The sequence below is a fragment of the Centroberyx gerrardi genome, chromosome 8 (assembly GCF_048128805.1).
Source record: "Centroberyx gerrardi isolate f3 chromosome 8, fCenGer3.hap1.cur.20231027, whole genome shotgun sequence".
Classification (NCBI taxonomy): Eukaryota; Metazoa; Chordata; class Actinopteri; order Beryciformes; family Berycidae; genus Centroberyx; species Centroberyx gerrardi.
This window is the reverse complement of record NC_136004.1, coordinates 1,462,964-1,484,133: the sequence shown is the minus strand read 5'-3', so window position 1 is coordinate 1,484,133 and position 21,170 is coordinate 1,462,964. Positions and strand designations below refer to the sequence as shown.

Sequence of the window (21,170 nt, the reverse complement as noted above, 5' to 3'; positions counted from 1 at the left end):
AAAGTTAACAAGCCAAAAATGTAATGACTAGCCAATAATGTAATAAGTTATTTTACAAACATGTTATTACATTATTGGTTCAAGATTATATTACATTATTGGCGTTTTATTACATTATCAGCTTTATTACATTTAGTTTTATTACTGCTGTTATTACAAGATTGGAATATTCGGCAAAATAATCAAGACTTTACAAGATAATTTTAGCCATAGTCATTTAGCCCTACCAATACTAATAAATTATATCTTTATGGACAACACTGGCCATCTGTGTAATCCTGCTTCTTGAAAAACCTGACTGATTTGATTGTAACTGCACCCTTCCACCTAGAATGCTTCTCCAGTGTTCCTGCTTTTCCTTGAGTGTGTATGGCAGCTCCTCCAGCAGTATGGACCGGCATTCCAGTTCTCAGAGACGTACCTGACTGTTCTGTCCGACAGCATTCATGTCCCAGTCTTCAGCACCTTCCTCTTCAACTCCCACTACCACAAGGCCAGCATCCTCAGGGTGAGAACCTTCACATTCATACACACAGGGCTGGATGTCAAACAAGTGATACTTATCAGTACTGTACAGTTTTGTTTTGTATCAAAATCAATTTTAAGGCCTCCAAAGGAATTGAAACTTATTGAATAGTATTTTCTAGTAGTTTATTGGCATTTTTATTGGAGAATTCAAATAAGCATATTATAAGTTATACGGCATTGCATAATAAAATGTTATTGCATTCAACAAAGAAAGGTAACGAAAAAAGTATTGTTTTAAAATGTAAATATGAAACTATTGAATTGCAAGTATTGGAAACAGTAGGCTATCAGTTAGTCCCTCCAGGATTCTGCAGAAAAAAAATCCCTAATTCTGCGGACATTAGGAAAAACAGCTATAGGCTAAGACTAGAGTTACCAGAATAGGTGCAAAGACAGAACGTGAAATGTTACATCTCATCAGCCAATAACTCCCTTCCATTCATTTGGCGTTAGAAGTGAAATGTTCGTGGTGATAAAAGTCCCCGATAAACAAAGTACTGTTCGAGTTTTGCCACGTTACAGGTGCAGCTGTCTCGTTTAAGGAGATGTGTCCGCAAAGTGAGCCAGAGGAGCTAACCTTAGCTAAAGCTAATGCTAGATTAGCTAGCTGCTAGCAGCACTAGCCCCTAACCTTGATGATAGTAGGTTTGTCCTAACGGCACTGGGTTAACGAGACGAGGTGCTCATTTTGGCCGGCTGAGGTACAACCGACTCTGGCTGCATATGTTTTTCCCTAACTAACTGTTGTCGTTGTGGCCAACTGGCTTCCTCGTATTCACAGGCCCACAACAAACTCTGTCTCATCGAGACTGGAGCTAAACCGCTACCCGATGCTAATTGGACTGAAATACCATAAACTACCGTATCCATTCCTCATTCTCAAGATACATTAGCGGACAAGTCTCTCCACACAAGTCAACTGATTTTAAAACATAAACAAGAAAACAATGTCGCAAACAAGCAAATGGAACGTAACTTTACACACATTTGCAAACCGTGACATGTTCTCAAACCCAGCTGACTGTACTGTAAATATTATCACAAAGTGGCGACACTTACCAATTGCACGTTTGCTGCCGGATCACGTGCAGTTAGAATTGATCCATCTTTCACAAACCACCAAAATAGCTCTTTTGATCGGGACAGTTTTGCTGCAAATCCTGCTTTGTACTGACACTCGTTTAGGAACGATCCGAGGCAAAGCCATTAGCTCAAACATACAAATTTGGACTAAGTTAACTGTAGTTGGAACGTATTGTCAAAAATACATTCCAACCACTCTTTCCTTTTTTTATTTGTGTTCAGCCTTGTATCCAACAACAAGACATTTAGCAGGCTTTGCTCTTGCTCTCAACATCTTCTAAACTGTAGCAGCGAGGTCTCTCCCTGAGTCCACAGACAAAGCAGAAGTTCACTGTCAGCCTGTCTGGGTTGTTGCCATTAAGTGTTGCCAGATCAGATATAAGTATCAGCTTAGATTTATAGTTAATATCTCCGAAACCTCAAGACAGATCTCTTAGAAAAACACAAGCGCACTCACCCGATGTAGGGCGCACATTTTGAAAATGAAAAAATGTCTGCAAGAAAAAATAAACCAGCGCTATGTTTGTCCTACATAATTTTGTTCACCACTGATTGTGTTTAGTTAGATCTAGCTAGACACATTCTCTGTAAAGTCCTCTAAGACATGCTTGTGATAAAGGGCTATATAAATAAACTTGACTTGACTTGACAAAAACAATAGGGTTTCAGCCCTACGGGCTTGAACCCCTGATTATTGGGAGATTTTTGTACCAACTAACAGCTTAATGCTTGATTCTAGAACATTTTCCCCACTAATGTCTTTATAAAGAATGGTCTTTTGTGCACTTGCTCACTGCAATGGAACCTCATTCACGATCAAGATCTTCACACATCTTGGACACACCTGGGACATCGGCCTATTTGTAAAAATCAAGAACTAAATGCTTTTAGACCACTTTCAATCCAACAATCAGCAGAAAGCAGTTCAAAGGCCATATATATTTCATGACATGGTGTAATAAACAGCAGAAGCTAGTGTGTTTTCCATAAGAAGCCTAGCCTTATCAACAGTAGCAACTATGCTTTTTGTTGCCAAGTTGTCTGTCAGTTGCCAATCGGCCTTAAGGGCTTTTTACACGGGAGGCGACAGCCGCATGCAGACTCGCACCGCCTCTCCGTGGCACTCACCGCGCCTCATGTGAAGGGGAAAAAACAGCTGGTGCTCTGCGCGTGGTAACCATAGAAACGGCTGCAACGCACAGCTGTGTAGTCCAGAAGATGCTGCTATAATGACAGCTAGCTAGCTAACGTTTGCATATTTACATAGCCACATATAACTACTGAATTGTAATGTACATAGCCTACTTCATACACCCACTCTTGCACCGACACTTTGTGCTCACATTAATGTCCCGGTAGCTGCTTAGAAAGCAGTCATTAAGTTTTGTGAAATCACAGACCTCAAGAATCAACTTTTCCTCAATTTTTCAAACTTAAAATTTTACAAACTGTCATTTCACTTGTCAGGCGACATGGTGCCCACTGTAATCAGTTGTGTGGTGACACTCCGCGTCGCCATGTCAAAAAGTGAAGGCGCCCGCGGGTGGGCGTGTGCGTGAAACGAGCACGAACGCGACTTTTTCGCGAGCCCACGCCTGCTACTCCGCCCGCTACTCCGCCCGCTACTCCGCCCGCTACTCCGCATCTCTCCAGCGCACCTCTCATTTAAAATGAACGAGGACCAGGTGATTGTCACTTTCCGTGCAAAAGGCCCTTGAGACGGAGGTGCAACATGGGCACAACCAAGTGTAAAATTGAGGAGGGGGGGTGGGTCTGGGATGGCCGTAACAAACGCGCAACAAAGGCGAGGAAAAAAACGGATTTTATCGGTTTATCCTTGTCTTATATGGAGTTAAGTTATATGCTATATTATTGGGGGGGTCTTACTGGCCTGTTTGTGATATTGGAGGGGTCGCAAATAAATAAATTAGAAAAATAAATTACGCCCTTGGGCTGCAGACACGTCAACAAGTACTGATTTACTGATTTGGTGCGAGGGAGAGGACCAACACAGCCGATCAAAATTTGCTCAAATGCCTCACCAATAGCAGGAATAGGGTGCAAGGGAGCTGGGGGTATTTTTTGAGTAGGTTTACTAGCAACCTGGCACACAACAACAATCTAAAACTAGAAAAGGTTAAATTTTCTGAAGAAAATTTGTGTGCTTCATTACAAAGTGTTTAAATGTCTTTAAATTTTGAGTATTTGGATCTTATGCAATTTATCTGAAATCCAAAAGTCCTGTCGTTATCAATACATGAAAGGATAGGTAGGCCTAATAATGTTTTTAAAGGTTGTAGTATTATGGGTTGTAGTAAAATCAGCAGTTGTAATATCAGGAGGAGAAGTAATATAATTAGCAGTAGTAGTAGTGCAGCGGTTTGACAAAGTGTAACTGGGGTGCCAGCCAAAACAGTCTGAGAAAAGGTTGACTGTTTAGTCTGGGTCGTTTTAAGAGTCAAACCCCACAAAGGATGCATGAACCCCTGGAATAATAACCAAGCATAAAAACAACCAAATGCAGCTTTGCAATGGAAATAGCAATAAACACTCAACAAGTAAATAAACACAAGCAACACAAAGTTCTCTATTTCAAGTGATAATTGTATTAGAACAAAATGAAATAATAACGAGAGCTTATAGCTCCTTTTAGTTCAGTTCAGTTCAGTTCATAAGAAACAAAAAATCTACTTCAGGTTTTCCCGGTAATCCAGTGGTCAAAATCCAAACAAGGAAGTAATCCAGCCAATCACAGTTCAACACAAGACAGTCTAGCAAGATTCAGTTCTCTTCCCAATAACAAAAAAGAATATCCACAAAACCCGTCAATGTTCAAAAGAAAATTAGTCAATGAAGCAACCACTAGTTACTCACAGTTACGGTTGAGAGTCAGAACGTCCGTGATTTTGTCAAGTCTCCGAAGGCTTTGTTACTCAGTCGGAGCTGTATTCAGTGGTGATCCAGGCGGTCAAGGTGGCCAAAGGCAGATACAAAGCAAGCAGACAACCGGACAGCAAACGCGGACTTAAACGACGCGATCACAGCCGACACACAGGACAGGAGAGATGATCTACTCACTTGCCGATGTAAGTCGCCATGATAGTTTCTTGAGTCACCATGATAAAAAAAAACGTAGTGGGACTGGTCTGTCTCAAGCGGGTAAACAGAGCCATATTACTGGTAGACAGGACTGGTGGGTGTGTGGAGGTGGGTATCAGAGGCAGGACGATAGAGGTATTGTATTGTATGGTGATGGCTGGTGACATATACTGGGAGATCGCTACAGTAGTATTTGGACTATCAGTATTAGAAACATTAGTACCACTAGTGGTGGTGGTGGTGGTAGTAGTAGTAGCAGCAGCAGTAGTAGTAGCAGTAGCAGTAGTAGTAGAGATGTGTGTGTATGTTGCACAGTGAAATACACTGTAGATGGTCATATTTGACTACAGCAAATGACTGGATCACTTTAGAAAAACTTCAGAATAATGGTGGCAGTGACTATAAGAAATGACTGAATACAAGCCTTCAATGTTAAGGGTACAATGTCAGTAGAGCTCCACCCGGTGTCATAAACATGACACAACAGTACAGGGAGAATCAAGTGTCATGAATAGGACACAACACTGTCTGTGGGGCTCCCCCGGCGCCATAAACACGATACTGCAGTACAGGCAGAATCAACAGTGTCGTGAATGGGACACCAGGGGGAGCTCTACCGACAGTGTCTGCAGAGAAAGGAGAGAAGCCTTCTATCAGTAGTAGTATTTGGACTACCAGTATTAGAAACAGTAAAAGTAGCAATAGTGGTAGTAGTAGCAATAGTAGCCGTAGTAGCAGCAGTAGCAGTACAACAGTAATACTAGTAGTAGTTTAAGTGTTTGAATTAGTAGTTTAAAATGGTAGCAGTATTAGTACCAGTAGAAGTAGCAATAGTAGTAGTAGTAGCAGCAGCAGTAGTATGACTTCTAAGTTGCAGTAGTAGTGTTAGTTGTGGTAGTAGTACTTGTTCTTGTTGTTATTTACGATTTACGGTTCAGAAGTTATAGACCAAAACATGAAGTTGCTTGTTATAGCACCACCATGAGGCCAATTGACGTGGGTTTTGATGCCTTAGTAGCGGCCGAGACTTTGGACCTATCTGCCAAGTTTGGTTGCTGTAGCTCTTACGGTTTATGAGATCCAGATACTTTTAGGGCAGAAGAGGAAATGGAGGAAGCAAAAATAATTGCCAATATAGCCGCAAACGGCAATTGCGAGGTCCAAGCACAATATGGTAATTTGTCACCACCGGCAATGATCATATTCTATCGTCGGTCGCAATGACATGTTGTTAATACTTCCAGCGACAGGCGATCTGTCATCGTTGCGATGGTCGTTGCGCCCATCGCTGAGACTTAAATTGGATTGAACTTTGACCCCATCGCTGGCTCAGTTGTCATGACAACATTATGGAACTCTCTTATCCTAACGTCGATTAATTCTCTGAGCTCAAATTAAACGGTAATCAACAGCTCTGGAAGACCGTACTTTTGTAATAGACTGTAGAATAAAACGTACACTGAGGAGACAATTTATGCTATTTATCTAGACCTGGATAAAGACAATAGATTTACTTGAATGAAACTTCTTATTTAAAAAGAAAGAGTGAAAAATAACATTGCAAAAGCAGTTACATAACATGTAGGTACATTAGGCTATTCTGCAGACTAGTTTACAAACTGTATTATTATTATTATTTTCCTTTCAAATGGTTAAATTTTCAATTAGTGCAATTAAGAAAATATATTTTGTTACATGGCGTTATTAAAAGCAGACTGCAGCAGCTGGAGTCTGTAGGCTCCGACTCGCTTTCAGAACGGACACAACAATAAACTTCACAACCTGGGAATATTTGCATTACTTTGAACTGATGGAAGAAAAGGGCAAGAACATTACTGTTACCTGTACATCTGAGAACTGAAAGCACTTGCCAGTGTGTTGTGAGCGCTATCCGCTATTTATTTTTTAGACCAGACATGATTAATCAAGGCTGCCTCTGTGATCATACTAGTTTACCATAAAGACGCTCAGACCCCGAATAAATGAAAGCTGCCTGTTAAGTAGATAACAGATAAGTAGATAACAGCAGTGTACTCGGTGATGATTTCTATAGCCTACTAGTGAGAACATCACCAGAAGACATAAAAGTTGTTAAGTTTTTAAGCAGGTAATTTGAAAGCACTCGACTGAGTTACTTTTAATAAAGACTAACTTGGTAAAGTAACTAGTTGCTATTTAGAAGTAACAAAGTAAAGTAACTAGATGAGAGCAAATGACTGAACCTCTGCGATGTGTTCTATAATCGCTCTAGTGTTTATACTTTTTATGAGTAACAGCGTCCAAAATCAAAGTTGAGCGATGATGGAATGTTGGTGACTTTGTAGCGATGTCCATCGGGCGATCATAAATTGTTGTACTATAAACTGCCCTTAAGTCTGATTGTCAAATTTGAAGCGCTGACAATATGCTTCTGGGACCAGTTCATAAGCCCACAAAATATAAATATTTTTCCACATCCCTCTCTACAAACTGAGGAACCATTCTGATATGCTTACTAACATCAAACTGACACTTTCCTTAAGCTTTCGCTCGCTACTTGTAATTTCAACCTCATAGTAGGCAGCGAGGTTTAGCAACTGCTCTTTGTTGAACTGCTCCAATAGGTCCTCGGAAGGAGCACTAATAAAGTCTTCTATGTCTGCTGCCATTTCCACACACAGACTGAGACAGAGAAAGCACTCATTTTCCCAACTCAAGGGAACACTTAGCTACTTCACACAGACACATGAGCAAAGGAAATACAACCTGAATCCAATTGCTCAATGCAAAACCCGCTCAACATGGCCACTAAGCTCACAACCAGCAACCAGTGCACTACTGTCACATAAATAATCTGAGAACTCCCTCTCTTGCCATGCTTCTTGCAAATACAATACAAAACAATGAGTACCACCCAGCTGGCACTCTGAAAAACCACAGTACCTACAAATTATCTAGTGAAGGTTATGTGTCCCACAATGACAAGTGAAGGGGTAGGTAGCAAGTTTACTAGTTTCACAAGTTTACTCGCTCGCCTCATCGATTCCGCCAATACGAGAATGTTTTTCAGGGATGGGGTGAGGGCAGCTTTTAAACAGTGAGGGAGGAACCAAGCTAGTTTAAAAAAAAAAAAATGAAAAGCTACTGAATGGCCAGGGAGGAGCTTCATTCTTGAGCGGAATTTGACAACAACCTTTAGAAAAGGGGTGAAAATAGCAACATAGCATATGTGGATATTGGTTTATATCAGTATGTCCCAATGAAATCTCCACATAGCACACGTTAGTTTCAGGATTGGTTATAAGGTCTGATATCACTTATTGCAGGTGTAAATACCTATTTTGTGTTGCCAACTGTATATCCTGTATTCTGTACAAACAACCAAAACAAATCCAGTGTTTCCCACAGGTTGACAATTTACTTGTGGCAGTGGTTGTTGGCGGGAGTTGGGGAGGAAGCAGCGTTCTCCAAAGAAAAAAGAGCAGAAAAAGAACAGAAAATATCCATAAAATGGCGGGTCTGCCACTACAGGAAGTAAACAAAAACACAGATCTTGTGTAGGCCCACATCATGCGTGTTCAGTTCAGTTCAGTTCAGTTCAATTCAGTTCAATTCAATTCAATTCAATTCAAATCAATTCAGTGTGATGCATTGAAGCATTGCCATAAATTAGCAAATTCTGCTAATGTTACTTAAATACCCCAAGGTCATAACATTACCTACCGTTAAAGTTTGTAGGGCAGCAGAAGACGTGTTATCAAGTTACTGTTTACAAATCCCACATACGAGTTTGGAGCAAATTGTTAAAGTTTCACTGTTTGATTGATGATGTGGTGATGTGATCAGGTGCATTAGACATCGATTTAGATCAATTTCTATACAATTTCTATACAATTTCTATACACTGACCAACGATTTTGTCTATGTATTTTCCCATACATAGACAAAACTGCATCTCGCAGCCAAAGACCCCCTCTACCCTCTGCTGCGACATGAAAAAAAAAAAAAAAAGAATGTTGCGTCAATTGGGTTAATTTTTTTAGGTTAAACATTTCAAATGAATCGCAAAAATTTACATGTTAATTTTCGCAGCCCTAACAATAAATATTAATGGAAGAGAAGTGGCAAAAAATATTAGTGATAGCCAGGTACGATCACCTTCAAACAGGGAAATGCTAGCAATATATGCAACCCTGTGAGATTGAGTCAGGGTCAGGAAGACAGCGGAGAGTAGTCATACCAACCAAACCCCAAATCCATAGTGATGCAGAAGCTGTCAGACAGGATACTGCACAACCCATGGCTTCACTAAAGCCTTTATTGTGTTTATTTTATGTATGCAGTTGTTAGTGCTAAGTGTGATGGAAATCTTCCATCCAAAAATAATAATGAAATAAAAGAATTCCATTCAAGTATAATATAATACAGAGGTCTGTTAATTATTCTGTTGATTCATGTTAGAGTATAGTGACATATGCATTGTTTCTGTGAAAAGCTCTGTTTGGGGCTAATAAGGTCGACGGTCAAATTATCACAATACCTGCCAAGTTATCACAGTATTTGTCATACGGCCTAATTTGTTTTTGAGGGTAAATAATGATAAAAACACCATTAGAAATTGGGTTCAGGGAATAAAATTACTGATGAATGAATCCCTAAAAAGATCTTCAATGCCACAAGCCATGCCAAATAATGTAAAAATGCATGAAATTAACCATAGTGAGCAAAAAATCTTCTGGGGGAGAACGCCCAGATCCCCCACCTTAAATGTCCGGCTCAACCGATAGAGCGCACACCATTATGGCTAAGTCCTAATCGCAGCGGCACAGGTTTGAATCCGGCCCGTGCCCTTCTACTGTGACTGTCAAAATACAGCAGAAATGCCCAAATCATCTTAATATATACACTCACTGGCCACTTCATTAGGTACACCTTACTAATACTGGGTAGGTATCAGCTTTCAGCTCAGTGTCAACCGGCTACCAAAGTGACATCTGCCTCAAGGTTCGACGTGTTGCATTCTGAGATGCTTTTCTGCTCACCACAGTTGCCTTTCTATCAGCTAGAACCAGTCTGGCCGTTCTCCTCTGACCTCTGCCATCAACAAGGCATTTTCGCCCAGAGAACTGCCGCTCACTGGATATTTTCTCTTTTTTGGACCATTCTCTGTAAACCCTAGAGGTGGTTGTGCGTGAAAATCCCAGTAGATCAGCAGTTTTCTGAAATACTCAAACCAGCCCGTCTGGCACCAACAACCATGCCACATTCAAAGTCACTTAAATCACCTTTCTTCCCCATTCTGATGCTTGGTTTGAACTTCAGCAGATCGTCTTGACCATGTCTACATGCCTAAATGCATTGAGTTGCTGCCACGTGATTGGCTGATTAGATATTTGTGTTAACAAGCAGTTGAACAGATGTACCTAATGAAGTGGCCGGTGAGTGTATATGTACAGTACAGTCTTAGGCACATGTAAAAAAAAATCCATAAAGCGATAATGCTTTCAAAAATGTCTAAATATCCAAAAACAGTACTGTATATCATATTGTACGGCAGCAAAAGACGTGTTATCAAGTGCGAGTTTGGAGCAAATTGTGGATTTTTAAGGGTCACTTTCATTTTCACAACGGGATACTGAGTACAAAACTGGTCTACTGGTCTGTGTATCGCAAAATGACAAACATGAAGTGATGTGCTCATTAGGCACATTAGAGAACGATTCAGATCAATTCTGTAGCCTACATTGACCAACTTTTGATTTCGCCTATATATGGGAAACACTGCATCTTGCAGCCAAAGACACCATCTGCCCTCGGCAGGGTATGTGCAGGGGGTTCCCCAAGTGCCGGCTGGCGGCTATTTAGCCGTCTACTCACCTCTGTCTGGCCGGCTGCTTTTATAACTGAATGTCACTACACTACCAGAATTTGGTAGTAACAACAGAATTTTTTAATGAGAGTGACTGCGCATGTCTGGTACACACTGGAGCAGACTGAAGTAAAATGACTAGACTCAAGGCAAATTTATGGTTTCTGTGGTGTGCCCGGTGTTCGCGGTGTTCACGGCAAGACCGTTCTCTCCGCAGAGGCACAGCATTTCATGGTAAATGCGGTAGCAGCGCGGTGTTCGCGGAGAGCAAAGAATCTCCTCCTATTGTCCATTTTTGCCGGTTGTCAGCTGTCACTTGGCTCGATTAGACTTACTTCCCTGGTAACCAACTAACATAGCAACCATTAACCAATCATAGCCTCTGAACTGACTGCGGCGTTTGCGGAGGCCTCCGCAGAGTTTCATTTTTTGAGAGGAGCGCAGAGCTCGGTGCGGACCCTCCGCAGACCCCCTGCAGAGCTCCGCACTCGCCGCACAGACCCTCCGCACCGCGAACACCGGGCACACCGCAGAAACCATAAATTTGCCTGTGTCTGTACGGGTAACAGGAGTCACTCCACTCCTCCGATCTCACGATGGCTGGAAATAATGTCTGTAACCATAGTAACGTTTACTTCAGACCAATATGGCGGCTACCATCACCTGTATTTTCAGTTTATTTGACACCAGTAACCAGAGGCGTCAGTTTATCCATAAGATCTTAATAAACCGCCACTGACAGCGGCGTCATATTCTCTTTTTCCATCGCAGGAACTTTATACTTTTAACCGCAACATTTGGGCCAAAGGCCGCTCTCAAATTCAGTATCAGTACCTGAATTTTTCAGGTAGTGAGTTTGGTTATAGAATGCGGTTGTCATTCTCCTTAATAACTGAACTGTGTGTGAAATTGCAAGGGGAGTTGTGAGTTTTTTTTAGATCTTTCAAAATAATAGCGATCTTTGCCGAGCCTCTGCGCAACGCACAGTGAATGGTTGCCATGGTAACGATGGACATGACAGAAGTGTTACAGCTGAAACTACTGTATAACGCTAAATACAAGGCCTTAGCTGAGGAGATCATTTTAGGGGCTACATTACCATGACCATGTAAAATCATTATTTAAACTGATTTATGGTTCCATCATTATTGGATCTCAGTTCTGTGAGTGCAGTAGTACTCAGGAGAGAGATCCAGTCTTGCTCTGAGAAGACTACAATATGCACTTTGGTATTATATTTTTTACTATTTGTAATAATATTTTTGTTTTAGACTATTATTTATTTCTTCTGCACTGATTGAAGAAAGTACATTAAACATTCACAATTAAAAAACATTATCAGTTTATTTTTCAATTGAGCATTGGTCCTGTAATAAAAATGTTTATTTATGTTATTTTAAGTCATGCTTTCATAAACATATTTAAGGTTTGTTTATTATTCGGTAAAAATGCATCACGGGAAAAATGTATCTTGCCATCGCAAACATCCCTTAGCCGGCTACTTTTCCCATCTGGCTGGCTACTCAAAAATTTGGGGAACCCCCTGTATGTGTGAGATGAGATTTCAGGCCTGGAATTAAGTCATTTTTAGGGCAAGGCCACTTTGGCCTTTGATAAATAGAAATTTATTGGGGCATCGCGGCCAAAATGTAGGGCACCAAGGCCAAAACCAATGGTTATTAAAATCCTTTTTTCAGTCCTTTTTCCTCAACAAAATAAATATCCTAATAGAAAAATTAAGTGCTGCAGTGTGATACAGCACATATGTAAGATGGCTCAGACTGCAAAGTTAGTTACCTGTCCAGTAACACACAATAACGTAAGTGTAACCCAGGTTATTTTCTGTAGCTACAAATTACAGATGTTCCCTAAACGCCTCATATGCAGGCTACTGCTACAGCGTTTTTGCTGCTCTCAACCCGGTTCATTTTGCTATATTCTTCATTACAGCTAGCCGCTGTATTCTCATTCTCCAATCTAGAATTTTTTTTAGCTCAGACAGCAACTTTCTACATAACTAAGGAAATCTTGTAGTGAAGGAAATCTTGTAGTGTTTACTAAGCCTAACTCATACTCCGTTCTCTTGTGTTGGCAGGCTGAGTCACCACACTCACAAAGAGGCCCATTGAACTGCCCCACTGTGTGGGACTGGTCAGTACAGTTTGACTGCAAGGCCCAGGATCTCTTTGTTAACCCTCTGTATGCCGAGAAGCCCAAACTGGACAAGTCTGTGAGGAAGTCACACCGGCCTAAGGTTAAAAAAAAAAAATAGCCTAGAGCTTTCTTTTTCCTGTTCAATGAAGCCAAGTCTGTGATGTTAATGTAATTACTGTTAAAAGAATAGTACTCTTAAAAGAATAGTTCACCCCAAAAAAATTTTGAGTATGCTGCATGAGCTGTTTGGAGTACTTTTACGGTCATGAACTCTAAAGAACCAGCTCCCGTTCAATTCAGTTGTTTTGGAGAAGGCTGACATGGAGCTGCGTTATCTAACTCATTGTGTTATGTGGACATAAAAACTTCACTGGTGTTTCCACTAACATAACGGTGAGTAAATAATGACAACATTTCATTTTTGGATGAACTATTCCTTTAAAGGGAAGATTAAGGACTTTTAGAAGCCAGTCTTATTTATATCTAATCATGCCTCCCCTTAAGACATAGAAAAATACACCATTTTGTTTTTGAGAAACTGGTAGCAGCCTCATTTGACGTGCTATCAGTGCTCATGCTAGTCAATGAGGATTTCTTTCCAAATGACACGCAAGCCATTCTATTTCCCCACTAATAATGTTAATGAGAAATAGGACTGTTTTAATGCCATTTTAATGTCTTTCTAACAAATGCAAACAAGAGCCAAAAGTTTTCATAAAAACAAAAACACCATCTGGCAAACTTTTTGATAGTGCTAAGTGGAGGCTTGATAATTGATAATGAATAAGATACACAAAATACTGAACCGTGCCTTTGATAGTTTCCATTGCCAAAACATAACATCACTTAAGCTTTACTAAAATGATATTCAGTAAAATTTGAAATGCATATTTCACTTCTAGCACCAGAGGCAGCTGTCCTTGCCCAGTTCAGCCTTCAAGACCCCTCCAAAGAAAGGTTTCTTTAAGGATGAGGCAGATAGCTTGAAGAAGATGCTGCGGGTCAAACGCATTAGCCGCTGGATGCTTTCCCCAGACTCTCCGCAACCCTCCTCCAACACCAGAGAGTTCTATGAAACCTGGCAGCGCAAACCCTTGGACTACCATGGCCTACTGCTGCCTTGCCTGGATGGCCCTGCAGTCCGGGTCTGGATGCAGAGGTACCTCCGCTGGATCCAGGAGGTGCAGATCTTTGGCGGCGGCCTGGTAACCGTCCTCAGCAAAGTGTCTGACCTGCTGGATGAAGTTCAGGAGCTGCAGAGGCAACTTGACCATCATGGCTGCATCTTGGCCTCCTATCGCCAAAGAACCAGGGCCAAAACAGCCACAGCTGAGACTGGTAGTAGATCATCTGTGCGCCTCTCATCATCGTTTCCTTTCACCACGTTGAGAAATAATTGGTCCTATAAGCCAGCTATCCCCACTGGCCTTCTTCAGAGCCTAATGAATTCAGGGAACTTAGAAGACAAGGAGGATGATAATGACCCAGAATCTATGGTCTGACAGTAGCATACACCACCAGTAGAATAATTGGGTAGTTTTGAAGATCTCATTAGTAATGCTGGTTCTAAATTTCCCCTTGAGGTGGTCAAAGGTTAAGAATAATGAATCAAGATGCAACCTTAAAGTACAGGTTTGGCGATTTTGGACCTATTATACAGGATAATTTGTCTATTTCAAGCCTGTAATACATTATTGGCTCCTTTGTCAGCTGTTGGTTGAAACGGTGAGCTCCCGTTGCTAGCCTTTTGCTGATAATAAGCAGTCTAAACAGGGTGTCGAAATATCTCCAAAAAAGCCATTTGTAGGCTTCTTTAAGAGTAAACAGAAGAGTTGCAAAGTAAATAAATTTAAATTAGCTCTGATTTCATGATGCAATTCCACCAATCAGGAAATCACAGAACTATTTTTCTCAGACTGCTGTGAGGTGAAAGTGCGCTACTGGTGATGTGATCTAGTTTTGCAGACGGTCAGGTCAGATTGTAAATAATTGCACATGGAGCCGGTTAGAGTTTGGTAGAAGATTATTTATTATAGCTTTCCGGGCTATGAAAATAAAGACGTCTGTGGGTTGCCATATCGTTTTCACGGACTGGCTTTTATTATTGTTATTTTGACATACCCATTTTGGACTGCTTGTTAGCAGCAAGAGGCTAGCAACAGGAGCTTGCTGTTTCAACCAACAGATGACTCTGGAGCCAATATTGTCTGCGGATCCATGTATTATGTAAGAGACAAATTATACATAGGTCCAAAATCAGCAAACTTATCCTTTAAACTAAAGAACAATGGCCAACGTGATACCAGTGGTGCACTGGTGAAACCTGAGCTTGGAACATTTTCCAAGAATAATGCTATACAAGGAATTAACTGTGATGAATGCTTTACCATACTGATGCGAGTACTATCCAAAGAGGGTGGTATATTGTTGAATGTACAGCTTTGAGACATGACAATTGAGTAGCATCTTAGTAAACATTTAATGTCTTCATCAAGTTGGCATTAGAGGTTGCAGGGTGGTGAACACGTCCCCAAAGTCTGTATACAGTTTAGATAGATAGATGAGGTTTCTTGAAATGGGTAGATGTACCAGAGGTTGCTTCCTTGGAAAGAAGCCATGTCCCCTATAAGGCTGCGTTCACATATAGCGTTTTTTTGTGTGGAGAAAGCGCTGCCTGGAGCGCTTTTTGTGAGAAGAAATAAAAAGCGGATCATGATAACGTCACCTGACGTTAGCTGAGCAGCTGCTAGCTCAGTAACCAGGTGGTTAGCTCTTCTACCAGACAATACAGTGTTGTGGAACAAGCAAAGGCTTACCAGATATTTCCAATACATGTCCAGCATAATCCATACTGCCTTTATGATCGCTGCTGCGGTAACGGAAATTCACTGATTACAACAACCTATTTCTCCACCGGCACTTTCACTTTCTCCATATTTGTTGTTGCTATGGGAAATGGCCAGCGTCTCCATCATCGCCATTGGTTGGCTGAGAAAAAGTGGTTCACGTCACCTGGCGCTTTTCTGAAAAATTGAACATTTCTCAACTTTTGCCAGCGCTCCACTCTGACGAAAAAAACACCGGCTGCAGTGCTTTTCAGGAGCGGCTGCCTTTTGTGCACCTTGCAGCTGCTTCCCATTACTTTTAGTGAGAAAAGGGTGCTGGCAGTTGGGGAAAAAATGCTATGTGTGAACGGGGCCTAATGCTGCTTTTTCTAATGTAGTGGTTGGTGGACCAAATGCAACAAAGCCAAAAATATGCACACCAGAGCCATTAGAGCAATGTCTAGCCAATTTTGTACATAAAATGGAGCTGTAATAAAACAGGTGAGATTAGGCAGATTTTGAGAGAGTTGGTTTGCTTTTGGCCTCCGTTTTGTACCCCCCCCCCCAACCCCCTACATGGTAACTATTTTACTATTGACTATTTTAGAATGAAATGCATACATTTTTATAGTTTATTCACAGTTGTTAAGTATGTGGTAAATAACTAATAGCAACTAGCCTATGGAAGTGATGTTATAGGTTAATTTTTAAATCTTTGATGGAAGCTATTTCTAATTAGGATTCACTATTTAGAAGTTGTAAGTATTAAACATGACTGCTATCATAAATAATCTGAATCCAACATTAGTGATAACACAATGTCTCAAGTGATTTGAGTTTACTTATGACCTGTCTTGGATATCCATTGTATGTCAAATGCATATCTCTAAAGACATATTTGATATGTTGAATTGGTATTTGATCAACTTTCTCATAAGCCTAACTGTAGTGTGCAGTATACTCACACTGTGGCTATACAAATGGGATATTAAAATCTCAAACCAATTTCCATTACTTCTGATAACATTGATTAGGGCTTTTCACACAGAGCTAGTTGTCCCTGCTCTGGAAAAGGGTTAAGGGCAAGTTATACTTATGCATCGAAGCTATGCCGGCGGTGCAAGCATATATGGTCCTGTGTTGGTGATTCTGCACCTAGACCACCAAACAGCTAGACGGCAGTGGAGTGCTTTGTTAACACGGAAGTAATAACAGAATAACAGTGTTTTGACATTCTCAGAAACTCATGTCCTGGGATATTTCTCACCAACAATTCATGACATCTGGTAGTCTATAATTCAGAGATGAGGTGTACTACAAATGAATATAGTCTCTCTTCAATCTGCTCCATTGTCTTTGCTATCGGCAGACATCAACCGGTTACAGGTAGGAGCAAATATCAAGCTGTCCAATCACAGTTCTTGTGCAGTTACATTTTTGGAGAGGTACACAGACCAGGCAGCAACCTCTGCGGGCTATGCCGGCACCGCAAAGAATTTATCTTGTGCATGAAATGTGCTATATAGCTTAGATGCAGAAGTATGAATTACCCTTTACTTTTAAGGGTTATTCTCAGAAAATTGTTTTAAAACAATCTGTTGGCTGTGTGAAACGGGTTAGAAGACTGAGAACACTGTGTGAATCATTAGCCCTGGGCTAAGAGTTAGCCATGGGTTAAATGTTAACCTTTGGCCAACTGTTAGCCCAGGTTTAAGACAAATCAAGGCTAACAATGTGCTGTGTGAAAAGCCCTGTTGTGGGCAAGGGTTAGCCAACTGTACTGCTGCCTATCTAATACTATGTATGTACCTTAAAGGATAATACCGGTGTTTTTTAAAGTTTGTGCCAATGGTCTAGGTTCCCCGTCTCCTTTCCATTATTCCTGGTGATGTCTGCTCACAGTCACCATCAGGGCTTGTTTTCCTGCCTTCAGAACAAGCCATTTGCTGCCAATCATTCTTGTACAGTATGAAAAACGACTTCCACAGACTTCAAAATTGCCCGAACTAGATAATCCATCATAGTAAACATGAAGACTTAATTTGGTTTTGTTAGTAAGCGCATTACATTATACTCTGATTACTGTCAATCACCTGACACTCACAGGAAGAAATAGAAATCTCCACCAGGAAATAATGCCTCAAAACATGTCGCCTTACAAACTTTATTGTGACATCCATGTCTTTTTATTCAGGGTGTCTTTGTAAGCCGACACAGCAGTTAAATTCAAGCTAGGTTTGACACTGTAAAGTTAGGATTTTAAGAACAACAAAAACCAAGTAAATGTTAAAAAAATCTAATTACACATGGTATGCATTGCATACCATTGATAAGGTGAAATCAGACATAGGTAAAGAAGTAAATGGACTATAACTATAAATTATACCGGTATTCTCCTTTAAGCTTCGGGGAACACTGAAAATAGGGATGAAAAGGTGTACTATTATTTTCTACTGTATGAAAGATAAAATCGTCATTTTGTATTTTTATAAACCTTTATATTTTCTCTGCACTACTGAGAGAGAATGGTGAAACTGTAATATACTTGTATGTTACACCACTGGTGCAAGCATCTAAATGTTCAGAGGTGTCACACTGTTGAATCTAATCATAGCTTTGTAAATTTCTGATTTCTAATAAAAGATCACTCTTATGTTTATTCCAGTACTTGTTTAACCTGTTATTTCCAAGTGTAACATAAAAACTCACGTTGCATGAAAGTACTAAAGGAATAGTTCACCCAAAACAAAACATTCTAACATTATCTACTCACCTTCATGTCAGTTGAAACACAGGTGAAGTTTGTTTGTCCTTATAAAACACAATTGAAGTCAGTAGGGACCAGTTCTTTAGAGTTCTAAAAAGAGCAAAAAATGACCTTAAAATTACTCCATACAGCTCATGCAGCATAAGTCTTCTTAAGGCAAACTATTTCACTGTGAGTGGAAAAGACCTACATTTACACCATTATTTGGCGCAAACCTTCACTAGAGCTGTTGTTTTTGAAATTGTTCACACTTGCACACAAACGTGCACACTTCCGTGTTTACACTGCTACACATAGGTCTACGTCACACAACTTGAAAAAAAAATCTGACGAAGCGATTCTCAATCCCATTACGTTGATTCTGATTCTACTAATAAAGGAATTGGAGTCGACTCCTGCTGCAATCTTGACTCCAAACTGAGAATCAAAGAAACTGATTAATTTAAACAAATGTGTAATTAATTCATTCTGATTTAGGCCTATCTATACTAATCTGTGTTTGCTTGCCTTGTGGGGAGGGAGAAATTCAAGGCACATTGGTAGAATGCCAACTGACGTAAAAATTACATTTTTGTGTTGATTTTCGATTCCATTAGTTCCATTACAAGGAGTCGTAATCGACGCCAAAAAATTTGGAATCGTACATCCCTACTTTTTGGTCTTTGGGCTGTAACTAAGCTGTGTAAAGCTTCTCTCCCTAGCTGATCATTTAAAAATGGTTCAAGTGTGTGCTTTTCCTGCATGCTTCAACAGAGAGAAGCCTGTAAGATGGGATGCAAATGTTTCTTCTCACAAACTACCACTGCATGACCCAGAGAGACTGTGGCTAATTGCTCTTGGCCTGGATGTCAACTTCTCCATTGAATCACTCTGTGCAGTCTGGGTGTGTAGTGAACATTTCTCCTCAGACAATTGCCATCCAAAGTCTAGGTAAGAAAAACAGAAGTACCTCTTCTTAAGTCTACCGCTGTCTTTACAAAGAACGGAGGTATGTGAAATAATTAACATCTACAGTGTTAGAGTGACCAGACATCCCCATTTTCTGGGGACAGCACGCGGATTTGGTGCTTTGTCCCCGGCTGGCACTGTCCCTGTAACTGTCACCGGGTTTCACACTTTTACATGTATTACTTTATTACTCCCATTACTGATGGGGCGTATTATTTTTCATTGACGAAAACAAGACAATAACTAAATAAAAAATAATTTATGATGACAAAAACTATGACGAAATGTATTGACACTTTTGTCAACGAATAAAAACGAGACGAAAATGTTAGGGAGAGACAAGTTGGGAAGAGATCCAAACAAAAGTAGTCTCTGTGTGGTCTGTCTCTCACTCTCTCTCTCTCTGTCTCTCGCTCTCTCTCCCTGTGTCACGCTCTCTCTCTCTCTGTCGCTCGGTCTCTGTCTCTCTCTCTCTCTGTCTCTCTCGCTTGCTCGCTCGCGCTCTCACCGGACCCCTCTGCCTCCCATTGCACACGTGGGCGTGAGGGATATTTATTTTCCATGCCAAGAAGATGACCGGCTGAATTCCCGAAAAGAAGAACTAACAGTTATTAACGTTATTCGGAATACAGCTGGGTTTCCGAGATTAGCAGATTAGCTGTATATAGCTGCTAGTCAGTATCCACTGAGTGGACTGATAACGTTAATATTAACTTTTTAACTCTGACTCTGAATGTTTGCTCCCTCAATCCAGATTAATATTGAAAAATATTTTCAAAGAAGGAAAAGGACTGGTCCTGAGGAGGAGCAGGGACAGTCTGGACCAGAGGAGCTGTTAAGCAGTAAAACAGAGCAGATAATGTAACAATGTTAAAAGCTAGTAATTTATCAATGTAAAGATACAGGTGAAACTGATAGCACAGAGAGAAAAGCAGATTTCTCTGTCAAGTCAAGTCAAGTCAATTTTATTTGTATAGCACATTTCATACACAGGTAAGTTCAATGTGCTTCACATAAAAAGGCAAAATAGTAACAATAAACAGATAAGGAGATAGAATACACACATATATAAAATATTCCACATAAATAAAATAACCTTTCAGCCACACATACAACGCACACACACATACATAAAATACAGCTTTTTATAACCCCTGTCCTATTCATACAACAGCACTCACACGGACTACAGCAGACGCACACAAAGGCATACACACACTAACTACCAAAGGCCTGAGAAAAAAGCAATGTTTTAAGACTGCTTTTAAAAGAGGATACAGTTGTAGCAGATCTCAGGTCATCAGGTAGTTTATTCCAGAGAACAGCACCATAGTGACTAAATGCACCTTCACCTGATTTAGATTTAACTCTAGGTACATTTAGGAGACACATGCCTGATGATCTGAGGAATCTGATTGGTTTATAGCCAGTGAGCAGGTCGGAAATGTATTTAGGAGCTATACCATTTAGGGCCTTGTAAACAAGCAGTAATACTTTGAAATCAATTCTATACTGTACCGGGAGCCAGTGAAGTGTTCTCAGTACAGGAGTAATGTGTGTAAAAGGGGCCTCATTTCTATTCTTCTGTACTTTGTAGACAGGACAAAAGAAGGAACAAACAGAACAGTGTAGCACTGTTTATATTTTTAAGTTATGTTATCTTTGACACAAAGTACTTGAAAGGGAGTACTTTAGATGTAGGCTATACAGTTTAGTTATTTGTTTGACAAATGGAACTATTTAAAATGGAGTACATTAGATAATTTTTCAGTCATCCAGGTAATGGGATCCTTTATTGATAATGGCCTATTGACAATATAAGAGAATACAAGAATAAAAAGACCTGATGAACGAGCATAAACTGTTCAGAAATGTCTTTGCCACAGCCAGCATTTGGGAGAAAGAGAAGAACAGTCAT

The 21,170-nt window shown here is 40.4% G+C and overlaps 1 protein-coding gene across 1 annotated transcript in view; it reads left to right on the top strand.

Annotated features, from left to right (window-relative positions):
• Positions 1–18,196, top strand: part of mtmr12 (myotubularin related protein 12) — an 83,426-nt gene extending 65,230 nt beyond the window's left edge. The window contains exons 14-16 of the mRNA XM_078285433.1: positions 332–508; positions 12,654–12,812; positions 13,615–18,196. Of these exons, the coding sequence (XP_078141559.1) occupies positions 332–508; positions 12,654–12,812; positions 13,615–14,214 (936 nt within the window). The 3' untranslated portion in view covers positions 14,215–18,196. The remainder of the gene's footprint in view (positions 1–331; positions 509–12,653; positions 12,813–13,614) is intronic.
• Positions 18,197–21,170: the final 2,974 nt, after the last annotated feature.